Genomic DNA, 24,621 nt, shown 5'->3' on the forward strand with positions numbered 1-24,621 from the left:
TGCCTGGTAGCATGCATTTTCTGTCTCAGGTGAACTGTATAATTTATAACATCTTTCACCTAAATGCTATAAAAAATGCCACAGTTCTCTGTATTTGGGTCATCTCTGGGGATAACTGAAAGCTGAGAGGGTGACTTTATAGAGAAGATGGTGCCTGGAGGGTAGGGAGTGAGAGGCAAGTTGTTAGTCCGAGGAAGCACAGTTGTGATGGCTCCTGGTGAAAGAAATCATGCAAGACCAGAATTCAGAATCTGAAGAGCTGATGCATATCCCTGAGACTATCTCCCATGGCTTTTGTGACTTTTAGTTGTAATGTTGACCACAGAAGCCCAAATACTACAACTTACACCCACAGGTCAGGGTCAGGAACACTGGCAATTCTATGTTCTTCCTTGTTGTGACTGACCTTGGATTCTAGGTCTGTGGTGAGCAGTATTTGCATTTTATCATCACAAGTGAGAAGTCTGAACAAGTTAGAGTGCAAATGAAGAGTCACCATCTCTCTTTTTCTGAATGAGGTCCAGGGATGCTACAGACAAAGCCAACATCTTTCTAGAAGCAGCATTTGGGTGTTCAAGTGCTCTGACAGGTGTCTAGGTATCTGCACTGTAGAGAATGAAAAAGTTATCTTAGCCTGGAAAATGCTAAGATCCAGTATTACTGAAGCCCTGTCCGGGCCCTGAGTGATGAAGACGTGTCTCAGATTTTGAGCACCACCACCCCCTGACAAAGTGGGCTGCCAGGGATGTTTACTGCAAAATGTAATCTCCGGTACCTATGCTAATCTGCTTCCTGAAGGAGGATAACACTGCCCCATTTGTGTTTTGCTGAGAATGTTTCAGAGTTGAAGATTTTTATTTGGGTCTGTTTTTTTTTTTTTTTTCCAATTTACTCTTTCTAAAAATAATTAAACTACAAGATTGGGTTCAGGGGGTGCCATTCCTTTTGCATGCAGGGACATCCGCCCTCAGGATGGATGGCTGTTGCCCTTCCTCTTTCATTCTGGTAGAATACTCACCATCCAAGTCTGTGTTGTTGTTCGTTGAGGCAATACATGATTCCATCACAAAGGTAGCTGACTTCTCCCTTTCTGTGGGAAAATCAAGAACAAACTACCCCCGAAAGCATTTACACATTTACTTGGAGTTCTGAGGTATGACTATCTTGATCTGAATTTCTTAGAAGAAGTCAGATAGAAACCCTGAGACACTTCAGAAAAGTCTAGAAACACAGGGAGGGTTTTTTTTCTGTTTCTTTGTTTTTATAATTCATTGAAGGTTATCCAATCTGCTGAAAAAATGGAAGGGTAGGAGAGATATAATATTTAAATTTAGAAAATCTCGGTTCTAGTTATAACTCTACTAATTACTAGTTGTGTGACCTTAAATACTTCACTTTTCTTGGCCTTAGTCTATTTTATTCATAAAATGCAAGATATTTGTAAAATGCCTGCTACAAGAATTTATTACGAGGTTGCAGGATCAAATGAGCTAAGGTTTACAAAAGTACTTTGTAAACTCCAACAGGCTTTGTGTATGTGTATGTGTATATGCAAATACTATGTAAATATACTTTAGGTGTATATTCCGAAGACCAGAGGGCTCCCCCTCAGCCCACATGCACCCCTGAGAGACTCTGCGAGCTGGTGCTCTCTTTGGTCAAGGCCGGGTCAGGCCACACTCTAACCCAAAGTGGTCCTGACTTAGACCTCAGGACCCTCATGGGGCCTGGGGAACGCTTCTCTCTGAAGGAAACACTGGAGCAGGCCAAGAGAGGGTAGATGTTGTCCCCTTGTGTGATGTCCCCTGCGAGAAAAGAAGAACGCACTTTCTCAGCTCAGTGTTCCCACTGACAGCATATGGATGTTTGACTTTGAGATTCTAAAATCTATGGTCTGCTTTCTGCTGTAGAATCCCTGCACTGAAGTGGTCCGATGTGAAACCTCTAGTTAGACCCAATAATCCAACCGTAAAGAGGAATCTTCTGCAATACAGTCCCTGTTCCCCTGCTGCCGGCGGCTTCGGAGACTGAGCCGCGGCTGGCCGGCGCCCCGGGTCCAGCTGAGCGCTGCCTACCGGAGGAGAGAGGCGGGGCTGGGCAGGGATGCGCTGCCTACCGGAGGAGAGAGGCGGGGCTGGGCAGGGATGCGCTGCCTACCGGAGGAGAGAGGCGGGGCTGGGCAGGGATGCGCAGGCCAGCGGAGAATAGCACGGACCCCACCACACTGCGCAGCCTGGAGAAGTCGCCTTTATTTCCCACCTCCGCACAGGGCTTCCCCAGGCAGAAGCCTGGACAGCCCGCGCCGGGCAGCCTCCTTTAGTAGTCTATGGTTTCTTTGTCCTTCTTGTTGAAGGGGTTGTAGGGTTTTACAGTTGTGACCAGTCGAGACAGGGGAGCCTGGTGACGGAAGAGGTCAACTGCCATTTCTTTCTGTAAGACGCTGAGGCAGCATGGGGAGAAAAGGAGGAAAATGAGACATAAAAGACATATAAAAACATACAACCTCATCCAACAAATGATACCAATGTGCGGGAAGGGGAAGAGAGCGCGCACTGCAGGCAGGGAGCGAGGATGACTCCTGCTGGGGAGCTCTCGGCTTCAGGGACTGCACCTCTGCGCTGCGCAGAGTTATGGTGGGTGCTAGGAATGGGGGTGATCTGCAGAAAGCCACCCAAGGAACCCGACCGCATCGTGTCTGGGGAGGGCCCAGGGCACGCAGGCGAGAGCTCTCCGGGCTGGGCGGCCGTGGGAATTAAAAGGAGCGTCCTCCGAAGAGGAGTGAGAGGTGGACAGACAAGGCACAGGGAAGCCAGGACAAGACATGGGGCGGGCAGACCTCGCTCAGAGGGTAAGAGGGAACATACTTGCGTCACTCAGAGGCCTGGAGAAGACATGAGTGACATGGGAGTGGGGAACCCGGGCCTCACCCAGTGGCCAAGAGGAAGCATGGGTGGAGTGGGCCAGGGCCTCACCCAGAGGCCCCAAGAGAAGACACCCCTGCCTCACTCAGTGGCCAAGAGGAAGCATGGGTGGAGTGGGCCAGGGCCTCACCCAGAGGCCCCAAGAGAAGACATGGCTGGGTCACTCAGAGGCCAGGAGAAGACATGGGTGGGAGGGGCCCGGGCCTCACCCAGAGGCCAAGAGAAGACATGGGTGGGTCACCCAGAGACCTGGAGAAGACATGGGTTGGGGGACCTGGGCCACACCCAGAGGCTGGGAGAAGACATGGGTGGCAGGAATTCAGGCCTCACCCAGAGGCCAGGAGAAGACATGGCTGGGTCACCCAGAGACCAGGAAAAGACATGGGTGGGAGGGGCCTGGGCCTCCCGCAGAGGCTGCTGTTGAAGGGTGAGCAAGGCCTGGTGTACAGGACTTTACTGGCTCTGCCAGAGCATTTAAGCTGCCTGTTCCCACAGGAGGCTCATGACTGGGCTTCATTTTACTTTGCTTGTATACCCAGTAGGAACAAATTTGCCCTATCAAGTTTGGTGTGATAACTAAAATAATTTTGTTTAAAAAAGCTTTGAAAATGTGGAATGCTTTGCAAGTGATGTTTTATCCCCTTGGGTTACTGGCATTCCCAAACTCCCTATTCTGTCTGGAGGTGGCTGTCCCAGTATCACAGGAGTTGGGCCAGCTATTATGAGCAACCCCACAAGCCCATGGCCTGAAGTAATTTTGCTGTGAATTTGCTGCTATTTGAATCACACACGCAATGCAGTGCTTGTATTAGCAGTGAGTTACAATGCTGGCATGGGAGATTAAAAAATTAAAAATAATTAAAATTAACCCTCTATATAGCGACTCCGTCAAAAATAGCTTTGTTTTATGCTATGATCACCTTGAACTAATATTGTATTTTGCTTTATATATATAAATACACACACATACACACACACATATATATATTATATGTTGTGAGAAATGGCTGCAGAGGTGGGAAGGCAAGTTTCTGTGAAGGTTACATTCTGGTGGGAAGGTGTGGGCAAGAAACACTGGACTGTCCTGGAAAAAGGGAGCTAGAAAAATCATTTGTGCCTGTGTTCCCCTTGCTCATGACTTTGGAGATTGGTCACATCGCTTCTTCTCCACCTCCAATACACCCCATCTCCTCACTTCAAATCTCTTTCAACTGTCCCTTCCTCTCAGTTTACATTCCATCCCAATATTCATCCTGAGGCACTGTGGGGGCCCTATGTACTTTGCTCCAAATATGGTGTGGGAGTATATGGCCACGGACCCCTTTGTATCAACATTTGAGGCCCAAACAACTTAAAACCTCCAAACCACCAGTACAATTTTCTCAATTACAGAGATCCAGCCAAATGCACTGTTCCTTGTCTCTGCATCAAGAAGATTCAATGGCCTCTCTCTTGTCCCCCTTCCAGTGTACAGCCTGGCAGGCAGGAGCATGTCACTTGACTGCTGGTGTCAGAATCCAGAGCCAGGAGGTTCAGGTTCAGGAGAGAGTGGGCAGGAAGGAAGTGAAGGCAGGAGGCCTGGGAGATTAGCTGTTTGCTTTTTCAAGAAGTTTAGAGGTGAAAGGAACAAGAGGGGAGAACAGGGTGGCAGCTCACAGGGAAGCCACAGGAGACTTTGCTGGGGTTCTTCATAAACAACTGGCCAGCTGGGAGAGGCCAGCACAGCGGGGCAGAAGGGAGGAAGCAGGACTGATGGGAACACAGGACTCAGAGCTCAGAAATAATGATCAATATTTTAGAAAAGTAAGAGCATGTCTTCCTGGGGGAAAAGGGAGACAGCAGTGATGGAAATAGAGCCTGGCATGTGGAGAGGAAGAGGGGACACTAGCAGGGAAAATGAAAGGGTCACGTTGGGTGCCCCAGCAAGCAGGAGGCAAGGCCAGCTGAGAGGGGTGTGGGGAAAGGACTGGAAGCTCCTGTGGCACAGAGAGGTTTGAAGACAGCCACCACAGGAATGGCATTAGTTCTGAATAAGCGAGGAACCCATTGCAGAGGAGCAGTGAGAGTACAGTAGCAGCTAATATTCAGGAGTTCCCAGGGGATGCCCGTGTGAAGACGACTTCTTAGAAATAACAGGAAAAAATGCATCAGATCAAGCAGAAACAGTCAGAAGGAAGTTAGCTCACTACGTTCTCATGACACTCATCAGAGAGAGATCAAGGCTCATACTTTCACTGGAAAGTTTTAGAAAAATAAATTATTGTGTTAAATAAAATCAGAGTGATACTTCTTGATGTGAAGAGCCTGGAAGGCCCAATTTTCTGACCACAAGGGCCAGGCCTTCCTGCTAGAGGGCACTGTCCTTATGAAAGCACGGTGAGTTTTTACACGTTTTAATTCCCTTCTGCCCCTCTGCACTGTGCTTTTTCATGCCAGAAAAAGCCACCACTTGCCAGGAGCTGCTGTTAGGGCAGAAGGCAAAGGTGCAGGCCTTGACACCTGGGCCCAGCACAAGCCATCACTTAGTTGTGGGTGACACTTTGGTTAGTGTCACTTTCTCTAGCGTGTTATCTGCACCCTAAGAATGAGAATCCCAGAGACGCTGCCTCAGAGGGCGCTGGGTTCCCATTCGGACCATGGATGACAGCTGTATGTGCAGTATGTGTGTATATTGAGGGCCATGGATGGCAGCCATATGTGCAGTATGTGTGTATTGAGAGGGATTGCGAGGACCCCCAAGAGTCAGCTATGGGCCTGAATCTGAATGTGAAAGTCTGGCTGAAAGATACAAGTTATATTCTCTGGGAGTAACAGTAAGGGACAGTTTTTCATTTAGAAATAGAGATTTATCTGAAAGATAATAGGAACCTTTTATCACACATTGGATGGCTTGATTATGCGTTGTGTAGATGTGTTAGAACAATAAGAGATCTGGGTGGGGTCTGAGATTTGGGGGTGAGAAGATGGATTGTTAAGAAAAAAAGAAAAGGGATTAGCAGTGTTTATATCTGCACTGACAAAGAATCTCTGGATCGGATCCCTCCTAAATCATGAACCAGCCACAAGGTTTCATCCTAGCTCTCTTTGGACAGTGAGTCTAAATGATCAATATAAGGATGTATTTAATTTTGACATTGTTTTATGTCCCTCACATGAAGTAAATATATATTGCTTGTCTAAATGTCTACCAGCTTTGCCTTTGGAAATGGATTTGTAACATTTCAAAATACGTCTTGACATTGGCCTTGGCAATGATTTCTTGTGTATCACACCCAAAGCTTGGGCTGCAAAAACAAAAATAAGTAAATATGACTATGTCAGATTAACACATTTCTGTGCAGCAAGGGAAACAATCAGCAAGATGAAAAAGCAGCCTACATACTGGGAGAAAATATTTGGGAACCATATATTTGATAAGGGGTTAATATCCAAAATGTATAAAGAACTCATACAACTCAATACACATAACCCAATTTAAAACAATTTAAAACCCAATTTAAAAAATGGGCAAAGGACGTGAACAGACATGTCTCCAAAGATAACAAAAATGGTGAGCCGGTATATGAAAGAGTGCTTAACATTGCTCCTCAGGGAAATACAAACCACAGTGAGATATCACCTCACACCGATTAGAATGGCTGCCATCAAAAAGACAAGAGATAATAAGTGTTGATGGGAGTGTAGAGAAATGATAGACTGTTGATGGGAATGTAGTTGGTGCAGCCATTATGGAAACAGTATGGAGTTTCCCAACGAAATTAAACATAAAAATAACGTATTCCTTCTCTGGAGATATACTCAAAGGAAGTGAAATTACCACCTCATAAAGATATCTGCACTCCTGTGTTCATTGCATCATATTCACAATAGCCAAGATATGGACACAACCTAGGTGTCTGTTGACAGATGAATGAATGAAGAAAGTGGAATATTATTCAGCCTTAAAAAGGAGGAGATCCTGCCATTTGCACTACACGGATGGACCTAGAAGTCATTTTGCTAATAGACACAGAAAGAAACATGTTGCACAGTCTCACTTATTTGTGAAATCTAAAAAAGAAATAAAAAGTGAAATATACAGAGATAGTGAATAGAACAGTGGTTATGAGGGATTCGGTGGAGGGTGAGGCAAAAGGAGAGGTAGGTCAAAGGATGCCAAGTAGCAGACACGCAGGAGGAACAAGCATGAGACATAAGATCCATCATGAGGACTATAGAGAGTCATAGTGTATCGTATTCAGGATTTTTGCTAACTGAGTAGATTATAGCTGCTCTGACCACAAGGGGAAGGGGAAAATGGGTAACTATGAAGATGACAGATATGTTCACTATAGTAACCATTTTACTATATACCCTATCTCATCGTAATATCATGTTGTTAGGATGATATACACGACAGAATTTATCTTTTTAAATACAGGTAAATATTGAGACTGGGAAAAATGTGCCTTAAGAAAAAACCAAATGCAAGTTATTAGCCTAGAAAGCCATTGACCTCCTTTTAAAATGTTTCTCATCAGATGGCCTGGAGAGATGCTAGACAATTACCAATCCAGAAAGTGAGAGGCGTTGATAAAGCCTCCTGTTGGCAGGCACCTTAGAAAAGGCCACGCACACAGGGCTTGTGGGATGCGTAGAATTGTCTACACACGGTGGCCTACAATGGGCTAGTCGGGGCCTGAGAGTTGCCCCCTATGGTGCCTTTACTGTGCCATGAGGAATGCTTGCTGCCCTCAATTACCTAGGACCAAGCCCCACTCCTTCAAGTCACTGCATGAGCCACTCCTCTGTGAAGTCTTCTTTAGTGCCCCCTCCCAGAGCTGCAGGCAGCTTGTGTGTGCCTCAGTTTCCTTATCTGTAAAATGGGGATAGTAACATTCCCTTCCTCACAGGATTCCTGGGACCGTGACATGAGTTAGTACCTACAAAGCACTCAGCTAACAGAAGTGATTATTAGTGTTAAGACATTTTTCATCATCCTCTGCTGCAATTGTTTATTTCTCATTGCGAGATGGTGAGCTCCTTGCAAGCAGTTCTTGTGATTTATTGGAGCACAGTAAACATGCATTGACTCAATAAAAGGTCATGTGAATCCACCAGCAAATGGGTGAATGAATGAGAGGATGAGCAGCTAGGTGGACCAAGAGCCACAGCCCAAGAGGCCCATGCATGGCAGCTGCTCCCATACACAACCATTGCCTTTCTGAAAGTTTAAGCAGCTGATCAGAGCAGGAGCTCGGGCTTAGTACCCATGGCCTGACAGTCACCTCCTCAGAAAGCTCTCCCTGACCAGCAAGCTCAATAAGCCCCTTCTGAGGAACTCTCTCCTACATCAGTCTTTCTTCTTCATTTCACTAGCTAAGGTTATTATTTCATTTCTTCACATTTCTTCAGTTACTCGTGTGCTTCTTTACTACCTTTTGTACCAGAAAATAAGCTCCTGAAAGCCGGGACCTTGTCTGTTCATCCCTGTATCTTCAGTGTCTTGAACAGTACCTGGCCCAGAATTGATGCTCAATAAATATTTGATAAGGCCAGGCACAGTGGCTCATGCCTGTAATCCCAGCACTTTGGGAGGCTGAGGTGGGCGCATCACTTGAGGTCAGGAATTCGAAACCAGCCTGGCCAACATGGGAAAACCCTGTCTCTACCAAAAATACAACAATTAGCTGGGCGTGGTAGTGCATGCCTGTAATTCCAGCTACTCGGGAGACTGAGACCTGAGAATCTCTTGAGCCCAGGAGACAGAGGTTGTAGTGAACTGAGATAGCACCACTGCACTCCAGCCTGAGCTACAGAGTACTCGGTCTCAAATAAATAAATAAATAAATAAATAAATAAATAAATAAATAAATAAATAAAATGTGTGATAAACAAATGACTCCTCTACCAAAAGAATGTGACCTAGGAGAACAAGCTCTCCTTTTGGAGGAGAACTGCCATCCCTCTAGTCTGCCTTCCGACTGTGCTAGCATATTCATCCGCACTGGGCCAGCCACTAGACATCATTCAGACTGTGTTTGCATTTTCCAAACCATTTGCAATGCCAGGAATTCCATCAGGTGCTTTCAAATTTGAGTTATAATAAATGAGTAACGATGTGCTCCTTCTCACTAATAGCTTCAAACAAAGGAATCTTCAGTAACCTTGCATCTAACATCTCCTGTTTTCTGGGATTTTTTTTTTTTTTTTTTTGAGATGGAGTCTCACTCTGTTGCCCAGGCTGAAGTGCAAGTGCAGTGGCACTCTTGGCTGACAGCAACTGCCACCTCCTGGGTTCAAGTGATTCTCCTGCCTCAGCCTCCGAAATAACTGGAATTACAGGTGCCCACCACCACACCTGGCTAATTTTTGTATTTTTAGTAGAGACAAGATTTCACAATGTTAGTCAGGCTGGTCTCGAACTCCTGAACTCAAGTGATCTGCTCACCTCAGCCTCCCAAAGTGCTGGGATTACAGGCGTGATGAGCCACCATGCCTGGCCACCTCTCCTGCTTTCAGTCTGCAAAATGCAGGTTTAAAAATACATGTGACTTTCAACAGAATTTTGTCTTTTCTAAAAAATAAGGTGACTGTTACAAGAAGTAACTATCTGATGTATGTCCCATGTGTCTTCTGATGGTCATGCAGAAAGGTAATGTGTGTGCACAGCTGTGAGTCTAAGAAGCAAAGATGCCATTCCTCTAAAGTGCCTGAAATACCTTCATATGCCCCTTTTGGCTACATTCATAATAACATTAATCTACACCTGGTTTTCAGTGTAATTTTGGGTAAGATTCAAAAAGGAAACACATACAAGGCTTAATAAAGTTCCCCTCAGTAGGAAAATGGAAAATTATCTTTTTTCTGTTTCAGACTTGATGCCACATTTTTAAAAACAATGTAAATTTGCTTTTACTATTTAATTGTTCTTTAATGGAATAAACATAATTAGGATTTCCCCTCCTAATGCATCTGAGCAAATTGAGTAAGAGGCTTCATACTTACCGGTGCAGTTCTGAATCTGGTGATGGGGTTGTTGATGGAATATTAGAATTTACTGGGTGGGTGGCTGTGAAATGAACCTTGCCGGTATATCCTGGAATATTTGCAGCACTAAAGTGAAGAGTTAAGAGAGGAGGAAGAGAGGAAATTAAAATGATGATTCGTGAAATTGTCATGGTAACTAGCACCCAAATATGAAAAATATAAAGAAAGATGCAGTCTAATTTTTTTTTTCCTGTATAAGGTGTGGAACTTGGGCTGTCCAAAAAGGAAACAGTGCAGGCCTGGGGCATGCTCAGGCACAGGTACTTAGATAACAGCCCTACGCTGGAGTCAATAAAATGTATTTCAAGTTCACATTTTCCTAATATTTTAAATTTCCATGTCTTTGATAAACATGACTCACTGCTGACTCTGTTTCATAATGAAGGAAGATATCAGGTCTTCACAGAGCAGCAGACCTATATCCCATATATATTTCTGTAATGCAGACTCTAATATTAATGAATATGCACACTTACATTTACAACATTGTTACTTTTATCAAATATCTTTCTTATCACCATTAATGTACTGTACTACAAATTTCAGATGATTTCCTAAAATTACCCATTGGAAACAAATGTACCCCAGCATTAATTCTACAACAGTCTGTTTCGTTGAACTCCACTGACTCTTCTGCTTCCCTCTTCTTTTCTCCACCAGGGACAGTGGGAGATAAAAGGAAAACACAAGCGTGAAGAAGCCATCTTCAGTATGTGTAAAAGCTCTCTCTCTCCAGAAAGGGCAAACGAGTATTCAAGGGAAAGGTTTAAGTAGGTAGTTCAGAGGAAGGAATGTGAAGAATAACGAATATTCTTGCCATGATAGCACACAAGGTGGTTTACACAGATTATTTCCTAGGAGGTGGGTAAGGCTTATGGGACAGGCCCAGCGTGAAGCTCCGTCCTGTGTGCTGCAAGGAGTTGAGGAAAATAAGATTTAAATTGTATTTCAAAGTCCAGGAACACACCATTTGCAGATCATGAGGCTCTGTGTAACAGCCTACCATCTTTGCAGAGTCGTATCAAGGCCTTGGCCTCAGCTCACTGTGCTGGCTTCAGGAAGGAACGAGAAAGGCCACCATCATGAACTTGCCCCCAGTGAGGAAAGGGCCAGTGGGCAGCTTGCACATTTCACTCATCTCAGTGGCTTTCACTTGCCATCCTTGGGCCTTTCTCTGAGAGCAGGACATCCCTGTGGCATGGTTCCCTATTCAAATTGGCGCCCAGACAAAATGCAACACAGTAGCAACAAGCAAACCTCTGTGGGTGGTGGAGGAATGGTTCTTCAGTGGCTGTCTTGGTTATATCCACGACCTTCCCACACGACCAGTAAGCCAAACAAAGCCTTCTCCAGGAACCACTTATCTTAGGAGTAATTTTCAAAATTTGGAACTTATAGGAGTTGCTGTGAAAGTATCAGGTGACAAGGCAGGCAGAAGAGAGGTTAGTGAAAGGGATGTGTGCTTAAGGGTTGGGAGGAAGATTCAGATCCCGGTTCCCCATATCATCTCTGGGATCTGGACTAGACATAGTCTTTTGGAGCCTGCTAGCCTCAGCCTGACCCCAGGTAGTGATACCAACCAGAAGGGCTTGGGTGAGGGAGAAGTGGAAACAATGAGAAGGATTCACATTGCAATTTCTTGGTGCAATTGATTATGTGCAAATATCAAAATGTTAGGGGGAAAATACGTATCAGGCAGGGAATTGCACTAGTAAATCTCCTAATTCTCTTCCAGTTATGTAATTTATGACTCTGTTGGTGATGACTTACTGGCTTGCAGGTGATATAATCAAGGACACCCAGAGACTAACAAAGTGAAGGGAAATTACACCTATGGCAACAGCAGAATAAACAGTACAAAATAACCGATTTTGTGAGACTAGGAAAGTAAGGCAGCTAAAGACTGGGGGAAGCTCACTGCATCGAGAAGCAGGCTTCTGTGGCAAGTCTGACTCTGCCCCTTAACCAACTGTGAAGTTTTACTCCAGTGAAGAAAGCTCTCTGAGCTTCAGCTCAGTCAACTGCAGCATGAAGACAACAACACTAACTTCTTAGGGGCACTCTGGGGATTAGAGTAATTAAATGAATGTGAAAGCAGCTAGCAAATTGTTAGCACTTAGTAGATGCTAAACTAATTTCAACTGAAATACAGTAATTTAAAGAAATAAAACATTTACAAAATAAAGGCCATGCACATGGAGATTGCAAAGTTTATCCAGTACAGACAGCTGAAAAGATGCTGAGACAGAGGTTTCCAATAGTGCTGCACACTGATATCTCAGGGGCATCTTTAAAGGTACCAATGCCTGGCTCCCACCCCCACAATTTTTTTTTTTTTTTTTTTTTTAGACGGAATCTTGCTCTGTTGCCCGGGTTAGAGGACAGCAGCACAATCTCGGCTCACTGCAACTTCCGCCTCCTAGATTCAAGTGATTCTCCTGCCTCAGCCCCCTGACTAGCTGCTGTTATAGGCATGTGTCACCATGCCCAGCTAATTTTTGTATTTTTAGTAGAGATGGGGTTTCACCATGTTGGTCAGGCTGGTCTCGAACTCCTAACCTCGTGATCCGCCCGCCTCGGCCTCCCAAAGTGCTGGGATTACAGGTATGAGCCACCGTGCCTGGCCCAGCCCCACATTTTAATGTAACTAGTAAGTGGTGTGGCCTGAGCACTGGGACTTTTGACAGCTCTCCAGATGATTCTCCTGTGCTGCTAAATTCAGGAACCTCTGTTTTAGAGTCACACTTTCAAGCTTGCTGGAGGGACCTAGGTGAGTGAACTGAAGCTGCCGAATTCTAGGCAGTACCCTGCAGGATTTCTTGGAATTTTGCTGGAAAAGTGCAGATGTAAGTTAGAGAGGTAACCCAGAATGAGGCAAAGTTATTCATGCATGCGTCTCTCTGTCAACCATTCATTAAAGCTTCCATGCATGTTACAAAGGAAATCCCCTCCATCTGTGTGAAAGGTTTTTTCCACTGCCTTTGAAAACACCTGCAGAATTAAAATGCCTCTAAAGTCATATCCTCCCATCAGAGCAGTTAAGAAGTCAGAGGGATGGACGCAGGCCATCTGTCAATCACATGAAGGGCTTGATAAAAAACATTGCACAGCCTCTGTGCCTCTGTGGCATGCAGGTTATTGATGCTAAATGGTATCATATGTTACATTGTCTTAATGCTGTTAGATTACATCATATTTCATAATAACATATCATGAAAGGTAGACTGATTAGCTGCTCAGGCTTGAGAATGAATTCACTTGCATAATAAACTGCCAAATACTTGAAAACGAAAGTCCTCACCCACACTACTTCTAAATCTATTCCATTTAACCCTGGCACATATGGCCATAGCAAGGGGAATTTTGCCATCTTAAGTGCAATACGGTGACCTTATATTAAGAGGAGAATACTCTCTGGGGGACACTTTAGACTGCTGCTGATGGGAGATGTTATTTTTCAGTTGGAGGGAACAAAGCTATTAAAGATACTGAAACATACAAGCTGGGAAATGGATTTCCAGATTAGTCGCATGTTCAAAGAATTCCACTCCCCATTTCAGGAAAGCAGAAAGAAGCAGAGACCCACTTAAAAATAAGAAGTCTTCATTTTTACCTTTGCTCCACAGCTTCCAGTCCTTTAAACACCTTATTTTGTACTCCCTAGTTCCAAATAAACCAGGATTTTGTTCACTAATTGATACATTTGGATTGTATCAAATTGTATCAAATGTATCAATGTTCACTAATTGATACATATTATTGCCCAAGTCTGCAACGAATTGGTTCTCAACAAAGCATGATAAAATAGAAATTAAGTAATTTAAGAAAATCAAGAAGTTTAGTAACTCAGAAGAAGGGAGTACAGATGGTATGTAAGTTAAATATGAGACAGGAAAAATGTGGAGAAAACCATGTTATATGTAGAATATAGTAGTGTATATGTGCATAAAATTTAGGCATGCATACAAATTCTCACTCTACACTGTAAACATGACTAATAGTCATTGAGTATGTTCTATGTTCCAGGTACCCTTTTAAATGCTTGATGTAAGTTGACTACACAATAATCTTGTGCCATAGGTCCTATGATCATGCCCATTTTATAGATGGAGAAACTGAGGAAGAGAAAGTCTAAGTAACATGGCCAGCACCAACCAAGCTTGCAAGTGGCAGAACTGGACCTCAGTGTGATTGAACTGAATGGGAAAGGCCATTGGCATTACTCCCAGCTCAGCCAGGAAAGCCTTGTTAGCTCACAGTGGGCTGCATTTATACGGGGTGGGGTGTAAGTGCAGGTTCAAATCAATGTGACAGTCTTTTATTTAGAGCCATTCTATATCAGGTACAGTTCTAGGCAGATATCAAGCTGATTTAGCTCCCAACAGCTTTCACACTAATATTTTTAATTTAAAAAATGCACATTTAAATGTTTAAAGATCCCAAGTGGACAAAGACCGTGGATACGACATAAGGGAGGGGAGTGTGAAACAGACACATTTAATTTCCAGGGCTGCCCTGACCAGCTGTGTGAACTTAGACCTCAACTGAAGTTTTCTCAGGCATCTCACCTATAATTGGCCATCAGTCAGGGTAGCTGCACTCCCTTGGAGGGTGCTGGGGACAATGTGATACAAGTAAAGGCCTGGCACAGTGTCCAGCGTGCAGCAGGTGCAGACCCATGTGAGAGGAGCAGCAGGAGATGGATGGGAGTTAGGGTGGGCAAGGGGAGCATAAAGTGGGAGAGGGAGGAAGATTAGTAAAGTCCAGGCTTGGACGTTAGGGAGGGTCAGCCTAGAGGGCTGGGAGAAGGGAAGGACTACGGAGAACTGTAAAGGGGATGCAGCTGGAGAGGAAAAGACAGGAGTCCATTGTGAGTTGGGCTTTTGTCTGATTTTATTGTTCAATGACAAATGCAAGTAAAACTGGAATCATTTTGCAATGACTTTTGGTCACTGGATTGCATTTTTCTGAATATCATAAGATGTCATGGCCACAAGATATATTTTAGGAATTACAGGTTTATTGATTATTCTCTTCATCTAGTGGGTATAGTCTTTCCTCCTGTTTTCTTGGGATCTTCAATTCTTCCATTTAGAAGGGAATTGTAGAAACAGTATAACTCAAAGCTTTTATATTATAGCTGAGGCTGGAGCTCCAAGAACCCGTTATTTGCCAAAGGCAGAAGCCACGTTTAATGTGAGTTAAGGCAAGAGCTTGCCCTGGGGATTAAGAGGTCAGTTCTCTGGACTTTTTACCACTCATGAAATGAGTGACCTTGCCTCTTTATGTCATTTCCTCTGGCCTCAGCCTCCTCATCTGCAAAATGGGGATAGAACTTGCACCTTCACCTCTGGCCTCATCACATTATTTGAAAAACAAATGAGGGAGTGTGTGAAAGTAGTCTGAAAAGGCAGAAGTGTTGGGCTGATCTAAGGAACTACTATTCATAGAGTTATTCTTTAACCTGGGTTGTGGTAAGGTTTTTTTTGTTCAGCTGCAACACAGTCCAGTGGCTGACAGGGAAGCCCCCTTTTGGATGGGAGACATTTGTCAGGGGCTGCCTGGGAGTCCATGTTGGACAATTCCTCTTTATTTGCAAATGCTTCCTCAGATATCATTGAGGTCAAAAAGCACAGTAAATGTGAAACCTTGTAACGTCCTGAGATAAAAGATTATAACTTAGTGGAGGATGGTACCTCAGAGGCAGCTGCCTAGTTTGGAAAAACAAGCAAATGGTGACTGCAAGTGCTGGGTTTGGGGTCAGAAGGCATGGGCTGTGCTGCTCTATTAGCTGGGCCTGCACCTCACCTGTGCTGAGCCTGTTTATTCTTTGGAAACACAAGGGAGAGATGCATATATGTTAGATCCCAGAGCTCTCTTCCATATATGTAAGATATATATACACACACATACACACACACATACACACACACATACACACACACACACATATATATATCTACAATAGAGTCCATTACCAAAGAAAAAGCACCCCAACACCTCTTTCCATATCCTTGGGAAAGGACACAGATCTGCCGTTACAGATCATTCAGTTATCATGTTCCTTGTACTGATGACTCATGACTGCAAAGCACTGAAGGTATATGGCACTGTAAAATGGTTACTAAAATGGACTGCGCTTCTCTTCAGACTTGTTCACTGAGCCCTTGCAAAGAATATGGATCTTATATTGAAGAGGATAAAAACATCAGATTTGAAAAACAGGATTCTTTTTTCTCTTTTTTTGAGACAGGGTCTCTGTCACCCAGGCTGGAGTGCAGTGGCGCTATCTTAGCTCACTGCAACCTTCGTCTCCCAGGCTCAAGCGATTCTCCTGCCTCAGCCTCCCTAGCAGCTGAGATTACAGATGCTCAGCACCAAGCCTTGCAAATTTTTGTGTTTTTTTGTAGAGATGGGGTTTCACCATGTTGGCCAGGCTGATCTCCAACTCCTGACCTCAGGTGATCCACCCGCCTTGGCTTCCCAAAGTGCTGGGATTACAGGTGTGAGCCACTGCGCCCGGCGTGATTAAACAGGATTCTTATCTCAGTCTTACCTTAACTTTCTGCTTGACACAGATTATAAGTGGGGATGAATTTGTATCAGTTAAAAAAAATTCCTGAACACTACCCAGATCCAGTTAACAGTACATGTTTGTTGAAGAAACAAAGAAAATTGTTTAGCTATACTGAACTTCAATAATTTTTGTTGAACCCAGTGACTGTTTTGGATTCTTTCTATTTCCTAAATTAGTCTCAAGTTATAAGTTAGGAACTGCAGTAGAAACCGTAGAAACCGCATTAATATTTCGAGTTCCTGAACTCTAAATGTCATTTAATAACTGCGCATGCCTACCAAATTCGAAAATAATTTTAACAAGAAAACTCAGGCAACAATTTCATTTTTAGTGGTTTGTTCTAAAAGAATGCATGGATAAGTGTACAACATATATGTAGAGGCTGCTTTTGCTATATTCTTTACAACAAGAAAAGTAGTCAGGGCTTGGGCTACATAAACTTGTTATAGACTTGGTGGGATACATCTAGCCATTAAAAAGATTTTAATATGGAAAAATATTTAGTGCATATTTCAATCTTACATACACACATACACTCCACCTATGCATGCACACGCGATACACTTATACATATATGTTGCACACCTTCATAAATGCATGAGGGGAAGAGTCTAAAAAGAAATCAAACTTTTAATATTGGAATTGAAAATGAAAGGTATTTTACTTTCTACCTTCAAAAATATCTGAATTATTTTCATAATGAACATTTTTGGAAAAAAGTTATTTGTGGAGCTTCACTGTTAACATTAAAGGTGAGCATAAATACTGAGCATAATCACGGGCTCATCAAACCTCTGTAAATTCACATAACACTTCAAGAAAATGATAGCCATAAGTTTAAGAACGTTTTAAGAATGTTTACATATTCTGACCCCGGAATCCTTTTGGAGGAGTGTCACTTAAGTAAATAACTTCAAATCAAGAAAGAGTCATATAAAGAATATTTGGGGGCATGATTTACCATATCAAAAATGGAAACAATTTACATATGTAACCTAAGTGAATGAGGCAGTTACAGTACATCTACACAAATAGAAGCTATGATAAGCTCATAAAAACATGTACCCATAATTATGTGGTAATGTTATGGTGGTAAAAATGTTCTGTGTAATGTGATCATAGCTATATAAATATACATAAGCAAGATTAAAAGTGTGTATGACAGATGGAAATATGCCAACATGTTAATAATAGTTATATTTTGTGTAAGAGTTTGGTTATATTGTTATTGTTATTAATATTTCTGTACTTTTTCTTTAACGATCAGATTCAGTTCTACAATAAAAATTAAAACTACTATTTTTAAGCTATTAGCACAATCACTACCAATATAAAAAACACAGAGCATGTCAGATGACTTAGTAACCATAAAACAAAATTAAATGATGAAGGAAATTTTTAAAACTTTTGCCCTGTAGGAAAATTGGTGATTCCAATGCTGAAACCACTTGAACTAGAGAGTAAATGGCCTTGACCCTTGCCTGAAATATGGCTTTTGGGCTGCGTGTGGTGGCTGACACCTTTATGCCAGCACTTTGGGAGGCCAAGGCAGGTGGATCACTTGAGGTCAGGAGTTCGAGACCAGCCTGACCAACATGGCGAAACCCCCATCTCTACTAAAATTACAAAAAAATTAACCAGGCATGGTGCTGTGCACCTGTAATCCCTGTTACTCAGGAGGCTGATGCAGGAGAATCACTTGAACCCGGGAGTCAAAGGTTGCAGTGAGCCGAGATCACACTACTGCACTTCAGTCTGGGTGACAGAGTGAGACTCTATCTCAAAACAAAACAAAACAAAACAAAACAAAACAAACAAAAAAAAACCAAAAAAAACAAAAAAGGCTTTCACTGAAAAGGCAAGGGTATAGCAGGGCTTCCCAGCCATGATTAAGTGCCACCAATCATTAAAAAAAACCCTAAAAATAACATAAAGCCATTTCTCTTCAAGAAACTTTAAGATGAAAAAATTCAAGAGGAGACATACTTGCGTTTGAATAGGATGGTTCTCTATTCCTTACTTGGCACAAAGTAAGCTCATGTACTAGTATGCAAATGACATCATATTGTTTGTATTCTCCTGTACTTTGCTTTTTAGCTCAAGCAGTATTGTGGAACTACATAATAATTTGTTTAGAGATTCATATGTATGTATCAAAACTAGAAGGAAAACTAAGCAAAAGAAAGGCATAAAGTCTAACGAGTTTAACTTCTGAGCTGGGGAAGCAGAAGCATGGGCAATGAAATTGGGGCTACACACATGGTTGAAAACATTTGAGTACAATTCTGTGTGTTACTAGGTGGCGGATAGACAGGTGTTTACTTATGTTATTTGATATGTCATATGTGACACTATATCTTTCTGTGTCTGTCAGTATTTTATAAATAAAAATGAAAAGCATTTCTTTGTGTTAACAGGTTAAGATTCTGTTAAAAATTGACAGCGAATCAAAAGAAGAAACTTTGCAACCTTGGAGGCCCTCTAGTGCCCAAATCAGATAAGTACAATTAATGTCTTCAATTCTTTTCTATGATTCTCTCAAAATATCATTTGCTTAAAAACAGAAATTAACAGCAAGATGAGGTAGGAATGCTATACGCCCAATTTATTGAAGTTAAGTGGTTCATTTTTACGTCAAATCTTTAAAATGCTGCCATACTGCTCTTCACTCTCTTTGAAGAAATGACCCCAAAGAATGTTTTGATTCTTTAGCAAGAATGTTTCATAAAACATTTCAAAATTTAGATGTACGTATCAAAGAAGAAACAATCCTAAATTGTTGTGCCCGAAGAATATTTTAAATTGGCTTTCTTCCTATATCCTTCCTTTAGATTTTTAGAATTATTATGTGTAATAGCAATGATTTCCTTGCAGAATGTATGGAAGAATCCAGCCCACTGACTCCTTCCTCAGGACGAAGCACGGCTCGACAGCCTTCAAGTTCCTATGTGTAAAAGTGATTCCTCTCGGCCGGGCGCAGTGGTTCATGCCTGTAATCCCAGCACTTTGGGAGGCCGAGGTGGGCGGATCACGAGGTCAGGAGATTGAGACCATCCTGGCTAACACGGTGAAACCCCGTCTCTACTAAAAATACAAAAAATTAGCCGGGCGTGGTGGCGGGCGCCTGTAGTCCCAGCTACTCAGGAGGCTGAGGCAGAAGAATGACGTGAACCCGGGAGGCGGAGCTTGCAGTGAGCGGAGATTGCGCCACTGCACTCCAGAGCCTGGGCAACAGAGCGAGACTCCGTCTCAAAAAAAAAAGTGATTCCTCTCTGTTAGTGATCAGCCGTTTCTCAGATACTTTACAAACATTAGTGATCCCTCCACGATCACCTCGCTTGGTGGCATTTTTTTTCTCACAAGTTTCGGATGAAGAAACTGAAGTCACAGAGATGAAGTGACTTGCTCAAGGGCCCCAAAGTGAGTCAATCTCCAAAATCTCCTTTGTGACAAACCACATTTCTTTTAGGAAGCAGGTATCTTTCTTCTTCAGCTATGTTCAATAAAAAGCCACGTTTAAATTCCTTCATTTATAGTAAAGTCCATCATCATATTTCATTCTCAGTAATAAAACAAGGGAAATAATCATGAATGGAACTCACCGACTTGTGTTTGTATAAAGAGGCTTAGAGCACCGCGGCTTGGCTAGCGATGCGATGTCTCCCAACGGGTTGTCAACATCATCAGCATTTGTAGACTGCACATGACCACTGTTAGAATGGAAAGGAAAGAAGGCATACGTTTCTTTATAAGAAACATAGAAGAAACCATTGAACAGTATTCTAACTTCCAAAGGAAATTTATTTGCCAAAATAGATCAAAGGCTCAAAATGCAAAATGTAAAGCATAACGATAGAGCAATTTTCCTTAAAATATATAAAGATGATTTTCTCTTCTTCAGAATGAGCGGTGCCATGCTCCTTGATGTTAAGTTTGAGCCAGAGTGAGAGTAAGGGCTGTTTTGTGTTTCTGAACAAAGAAGCGGGCTGTTCCTGTAGCCCCAGCACAATTCCTTCTTTGGAGACTGGCTAGAGGTTGGGCAAGGAAGAGGCGGGCGTATGCTGGAGATAATAAGGCTAAGGGTGGATGGAAACCCTCACGGGTGCAGAGGGGCTTAGGCAACAAGCCACGTGCCCTTGGGCCTGAGAGAAAATTGAGTGGCCGAGTTAATGTCAATCAGAGAGAGTTTCAAGGACTTCTGGGGCCACTGGTAGAAATACCAGTCAACTGCAGAGCAGGAGAGGCCGAGTAATGGGAGGGGTTGGGCCAGGACTAAAGGTCCAGATCCCTCCTCCATATTCTTGGATCTACTTTGTTTCAAGGTTTTTCTTCCATTTAAAAACCAAGAGAAGACCCCAACTGGCAGATAATGTACTTTTTTGCCATCTATGGAAAGCTGGCATTAAATGTAGAAAATAAGAGGTGATATTTCCTGCACTTCACTGTTAACGAGCGCCTCATCCCTTCGCAATTAAAACAATTTTCGTGATTCATAACACCCAATAGTGGTAGCATCCAAGGTATTTTATTTCAAAAGGTAACCTATTTGGAAAAACAAAAAAATATCACTCTTTCTTTCTCTCTCTCTCTCTTTCTTTCTTTCATCAAAACCAAACCTCAGATGGGACTTCTGACATTAAACAGGCACTGTGTGCCATGTAAACATTAGAAATGTGTTACAATGCATAAGTTGTCTTAAAAAGTGAATACAACATGAGTAAGCTGAAAGCAACTACAACCAAAATATAAATCTGATTTTTTTTTTGAGATGGAGTTTTGTTCTGTCACCCGGGCTGGAGTGCAGTGGCGCGATCTTGGCTCACTGCAAGCTCCGCCTCCCGGGTTCACACCATTCTCCTGCCTCAGCCTCCTGAGCAGCTGGGACTACAGGCGCTCGCTACCACACCCGGCTAATTTTTTTGTATTTTTAGTAGAGACGGGGTTTCACCGTGTTAGCCAGGATGGTCTCGATCTCCTGAGCTCGTGATCCGCCTCCCAAAGTGCTGGGATTACAGGCGTGAGCCACTGCGCCTGGTCAAATCTAAAATTTTTTTACAAGACTGAGAAACATTACTTACGTGTAGAGAGGAATATATTTACTTCTAGAACTTGAACTCACACTTCAAAAAAAGACAAGAGAGGCAACTGGATTATTTACATTAAGTTAATAAACATCAAATTATTACAGTATTTCTCTAATTAAGATAAAAGCCTTCAAAGATATCTCATAGGAATTGTCCTTTAAAGGTTTGTGATTTTGAACAGAGACTATTTAAGGATGTAGTTTGCTTTCTCCAGAATGTCAAATAAATGGAACCATATAGTAAACTTTTGGGTCTGACTGCTTTCAAAATGTGTTTCAGATTCATTTATATTGTTGTGTATTGCATTTGTTCTTTTTCATTGCTGAGTAGCATTCCATTGTGTGGGCATACTTTAGTATCTTTATCTATTTACCTACTGAAGGGCATCTTGGTTGTTTCTAGGTTTTGGAGATTATGAATCAAGCTGTTATAAACGTTCACATATAGGTTTTTGTGTGGGTTCTTGGAAGGAACATTTACATACAGGAGGCTTCCATTGTGAATAGTATGCTGAAGAATTCTGAGGTGTGGCAGTGCTGACTAACACACATAGCTTTTCATTTGCCAGCTGACTTATAATCAATAAATTAAGTGGATACATGTAAACTGGAATAAAAAAATTATCATCTCCCTGAGCTATTTGCCATTTTACCACATGATATATAATTAAAAATACCAATATACCAATGAAGTTTTAGAACTAACATTCACATGTTAAGAATTAGTACAAAAAAATTACATTTTAAAAAAGGTATTCAAATGGGATTATCATCAATTTCAGCATGCTATATAAACAAGAATCTCTTTTTTTGTTTTTTTGATTTTTTTTTGAGTTGGTGTCTCGCTCTTGTTGCCCAGGTTGGAGTCCAGTGGCGCAATCTTGGCTCACTGCAACCTCCGCCTCCTGGGTTCAAGCGATTCTTCTGCCTCCGCCTCTCGAGTAGCTGTGATTACAGGCACCTGCCACCACATCCAGCTAATTTTTGTATTTTTAGTAGAGACGGGGTTTCACTACGTTGGCCAGGATGGTCTTGATCTCCTGACCTCGTGATCTGCCTGTCTCAGTCTCCCAAAGTGCCGGGATTACAGGTGTGAGCCCATGCACCTGGCCAAGAATCTTAGAATTTTAACTATTTCAATCTTTTATTTAAATGATTACTATTCAATTTACACGTTGGAGTCTATAGCAGGGTATTTTACACATTTGACAAAATCATACTTTAAATAATTTTTATCAAAAATCTTACACATCATTTTTAGATATGGTTCAATAAAATGGTAGTTTTCTGACAAGACTCAACATTCTTCTCCGTACTGTCACTATTTGCATTTCTAGATCCAGCAGTCAGACTTGAGTACAGTATTGTGTATTTCCATTTCATTCTTTTTTCTACCAGTTACCAAAAAAATCCCCTTTAAAGGTCACTTTATACTACTTTTATTGAAGTGGTGCAATTGTTAAAGATTTTAAAAATGATATCCTTGATATTGATTTTTGATAATTAAAATTTAGCAAAAACTCTCATTAGTTTTGCTGTGGACCAATATCTCCTCCATTTTGCTTTAAATTTAATTTGGATTAGGTAAATATAAAGTTAAATATATAAGATTAACCATTCCACTGAGGTGATGATCAAATTGATCATCTAAAAACCAGAAAATCAGATGAAATTCCAGGGAGCAAAAGATAGAATGAATAATTTCTTTCCGGAATAGCATGTGTTTTTTGTAAGTGATGTCTGTCTCTCTCACGCTATTCTTCATAATTGCCCACAGTAGTTATTGAAAAATACATAGTTCCATTTTAAAATTCCATGTGATTCACTTTTATATTTCCTATTCAACTTTATTTTTGCAAAATGCTGATTGTGACTCAGCACTCACAGGCTTTACCCAACAGGCCTACAAATCACTCATTAAACTGTTTAGTAAGATCCTCTCATTAAACTGAACTAGCATAATTGCTTATTTATGTTGGGAAAATGGATCCCTAGCTTTATCATAAGTAAAAATCAAATGCTTTAAAAATAATAAATGTGAAAAGCAAAACTTTGAATGTTTTAGAAAAAAAGTTATAAAAGGAGGATATCTTTATTCTTTCGAGGCAGGGAAACAGTCATTAAAATCTTCACAAAAACAACAAAACCTGAAGAAAAATATTGATGAATTTAGTTACATTAAAATTCAAAACTTCAGATAAGCAAAAATAGAAAAGTCTTAAAATAAAAAAGTCACAGACTAGAAGGGGATACTTTGATGCATATTACCAAGAAAGGATTTTTACCCAGCATATTGAACAGAAAAGTTGTGACAATCAATAAGTAAAAACCCAACAGCAAAAGGGACAAAATATATGAGCAGGCAAGTTACAGATGTGAAAATTCAAACAGGTCATAAACTTGCAAAAACTGATCGTTAGTAATCAAGTAGATGTAAACTAAAATTATAATGGAGCACAATTTGTTATTCATAAGATTGGATTTTTTTTTTTTTTAAATCTGAAAATTCTAAACACTGGCTGTGATGTGCAGTAATGGGAACCCAAGCACTTATAATGGGAAATTCCATTGTTAAAACTCATTTGGAGAAGAACATGGCAATATGTAAAAAGCAGAGAAGTACACATCACATGACCCAACAATTCTAGACATAAATATGAGCATATAAAACTCAGAAATATTTTTACACTTAGGTATGTGAAGGCATGTGGGCACTGTACCAACTATACTAAAAATCAGAAAATTATGAGAATGGATGAATAATTTTTGGCACATCCATTTAAAGGAAGACTCTACAACAATGAAAACAAATGCCTAGAAACACAGATGTCAACAGGTATGAATCTTACAAACACAAATATAAATTTTTGTGTAAATTAAAATAATGTAAAACTAAATAATGTAAAATTAAATAATGTAAATTATTTTATATCAATTTTTGTATCATATAGTTACTTTGTGTTCTATTAATGCTTGAAACTATGACTTTATTAGTATTACTTCCTCATATG

At 41.6% G+C, this 24,621-nt stretch overlaps 1 protein-coding gene across 1 annotated transcript in view; it reads right to left on the reverse strand.

Moving 5' to 3' along the window:
• Positions 1 to 1,589: 1,589 nt before the first annotated feature.
• The window catches only part of LOC105555265 (chromosome unknown open reading frame, human C7orf72), a 66,714-nt gene continuing 43,682 nt past the window's right edge, over positions 1,590 to 24,621 (reverse strand). The window contains exons 6-10 of the mRNA XM_012002121.1: positions 21,606 to 21,647; positions 20,130 to 20,237; positions 9,909 to 10,016; positions 2,177 to 2,440; positions 1,590 to 2,093 (exon numbers count right to left, since the gene is read on the reverse strand). Coding sequence (XP_011857511.1) covers positions 2,317 to 2,440; positions 9,909 to 10,016; positions 20,130 to 20,237; positions 21,606 to 21,647 — 382 coding nt within the window. The 3' untranslated portion in view covers positions 1,590 to 2,093; positions 2,177 to 2,316. The remainder of the gene's footprint in view (positions 2,094 to 2,176; positions 2,441 to 9,908; positions 10,017 to 20,129; positions 20,238 to 21,605; positions 21,648 to 24,621) is intronic.

The sequence above is a fragment of the Mandrillus leucophaeus genome, unplaced genomic scaffold (assembly GCF_000951045.1).
Source record: "Mandrillus leucophaeus isolate KB7577 unplaced genomic scaffold, Mleu.le_1.0 Scaffold678, whole genome shotgun sequence".
Lineage (NCBI taxonomy): Eukaryota > Metazoa > Chordata > Mammalia > Primates > Cercopithecidae > Mandrillus > Mandrillus leucophaeus.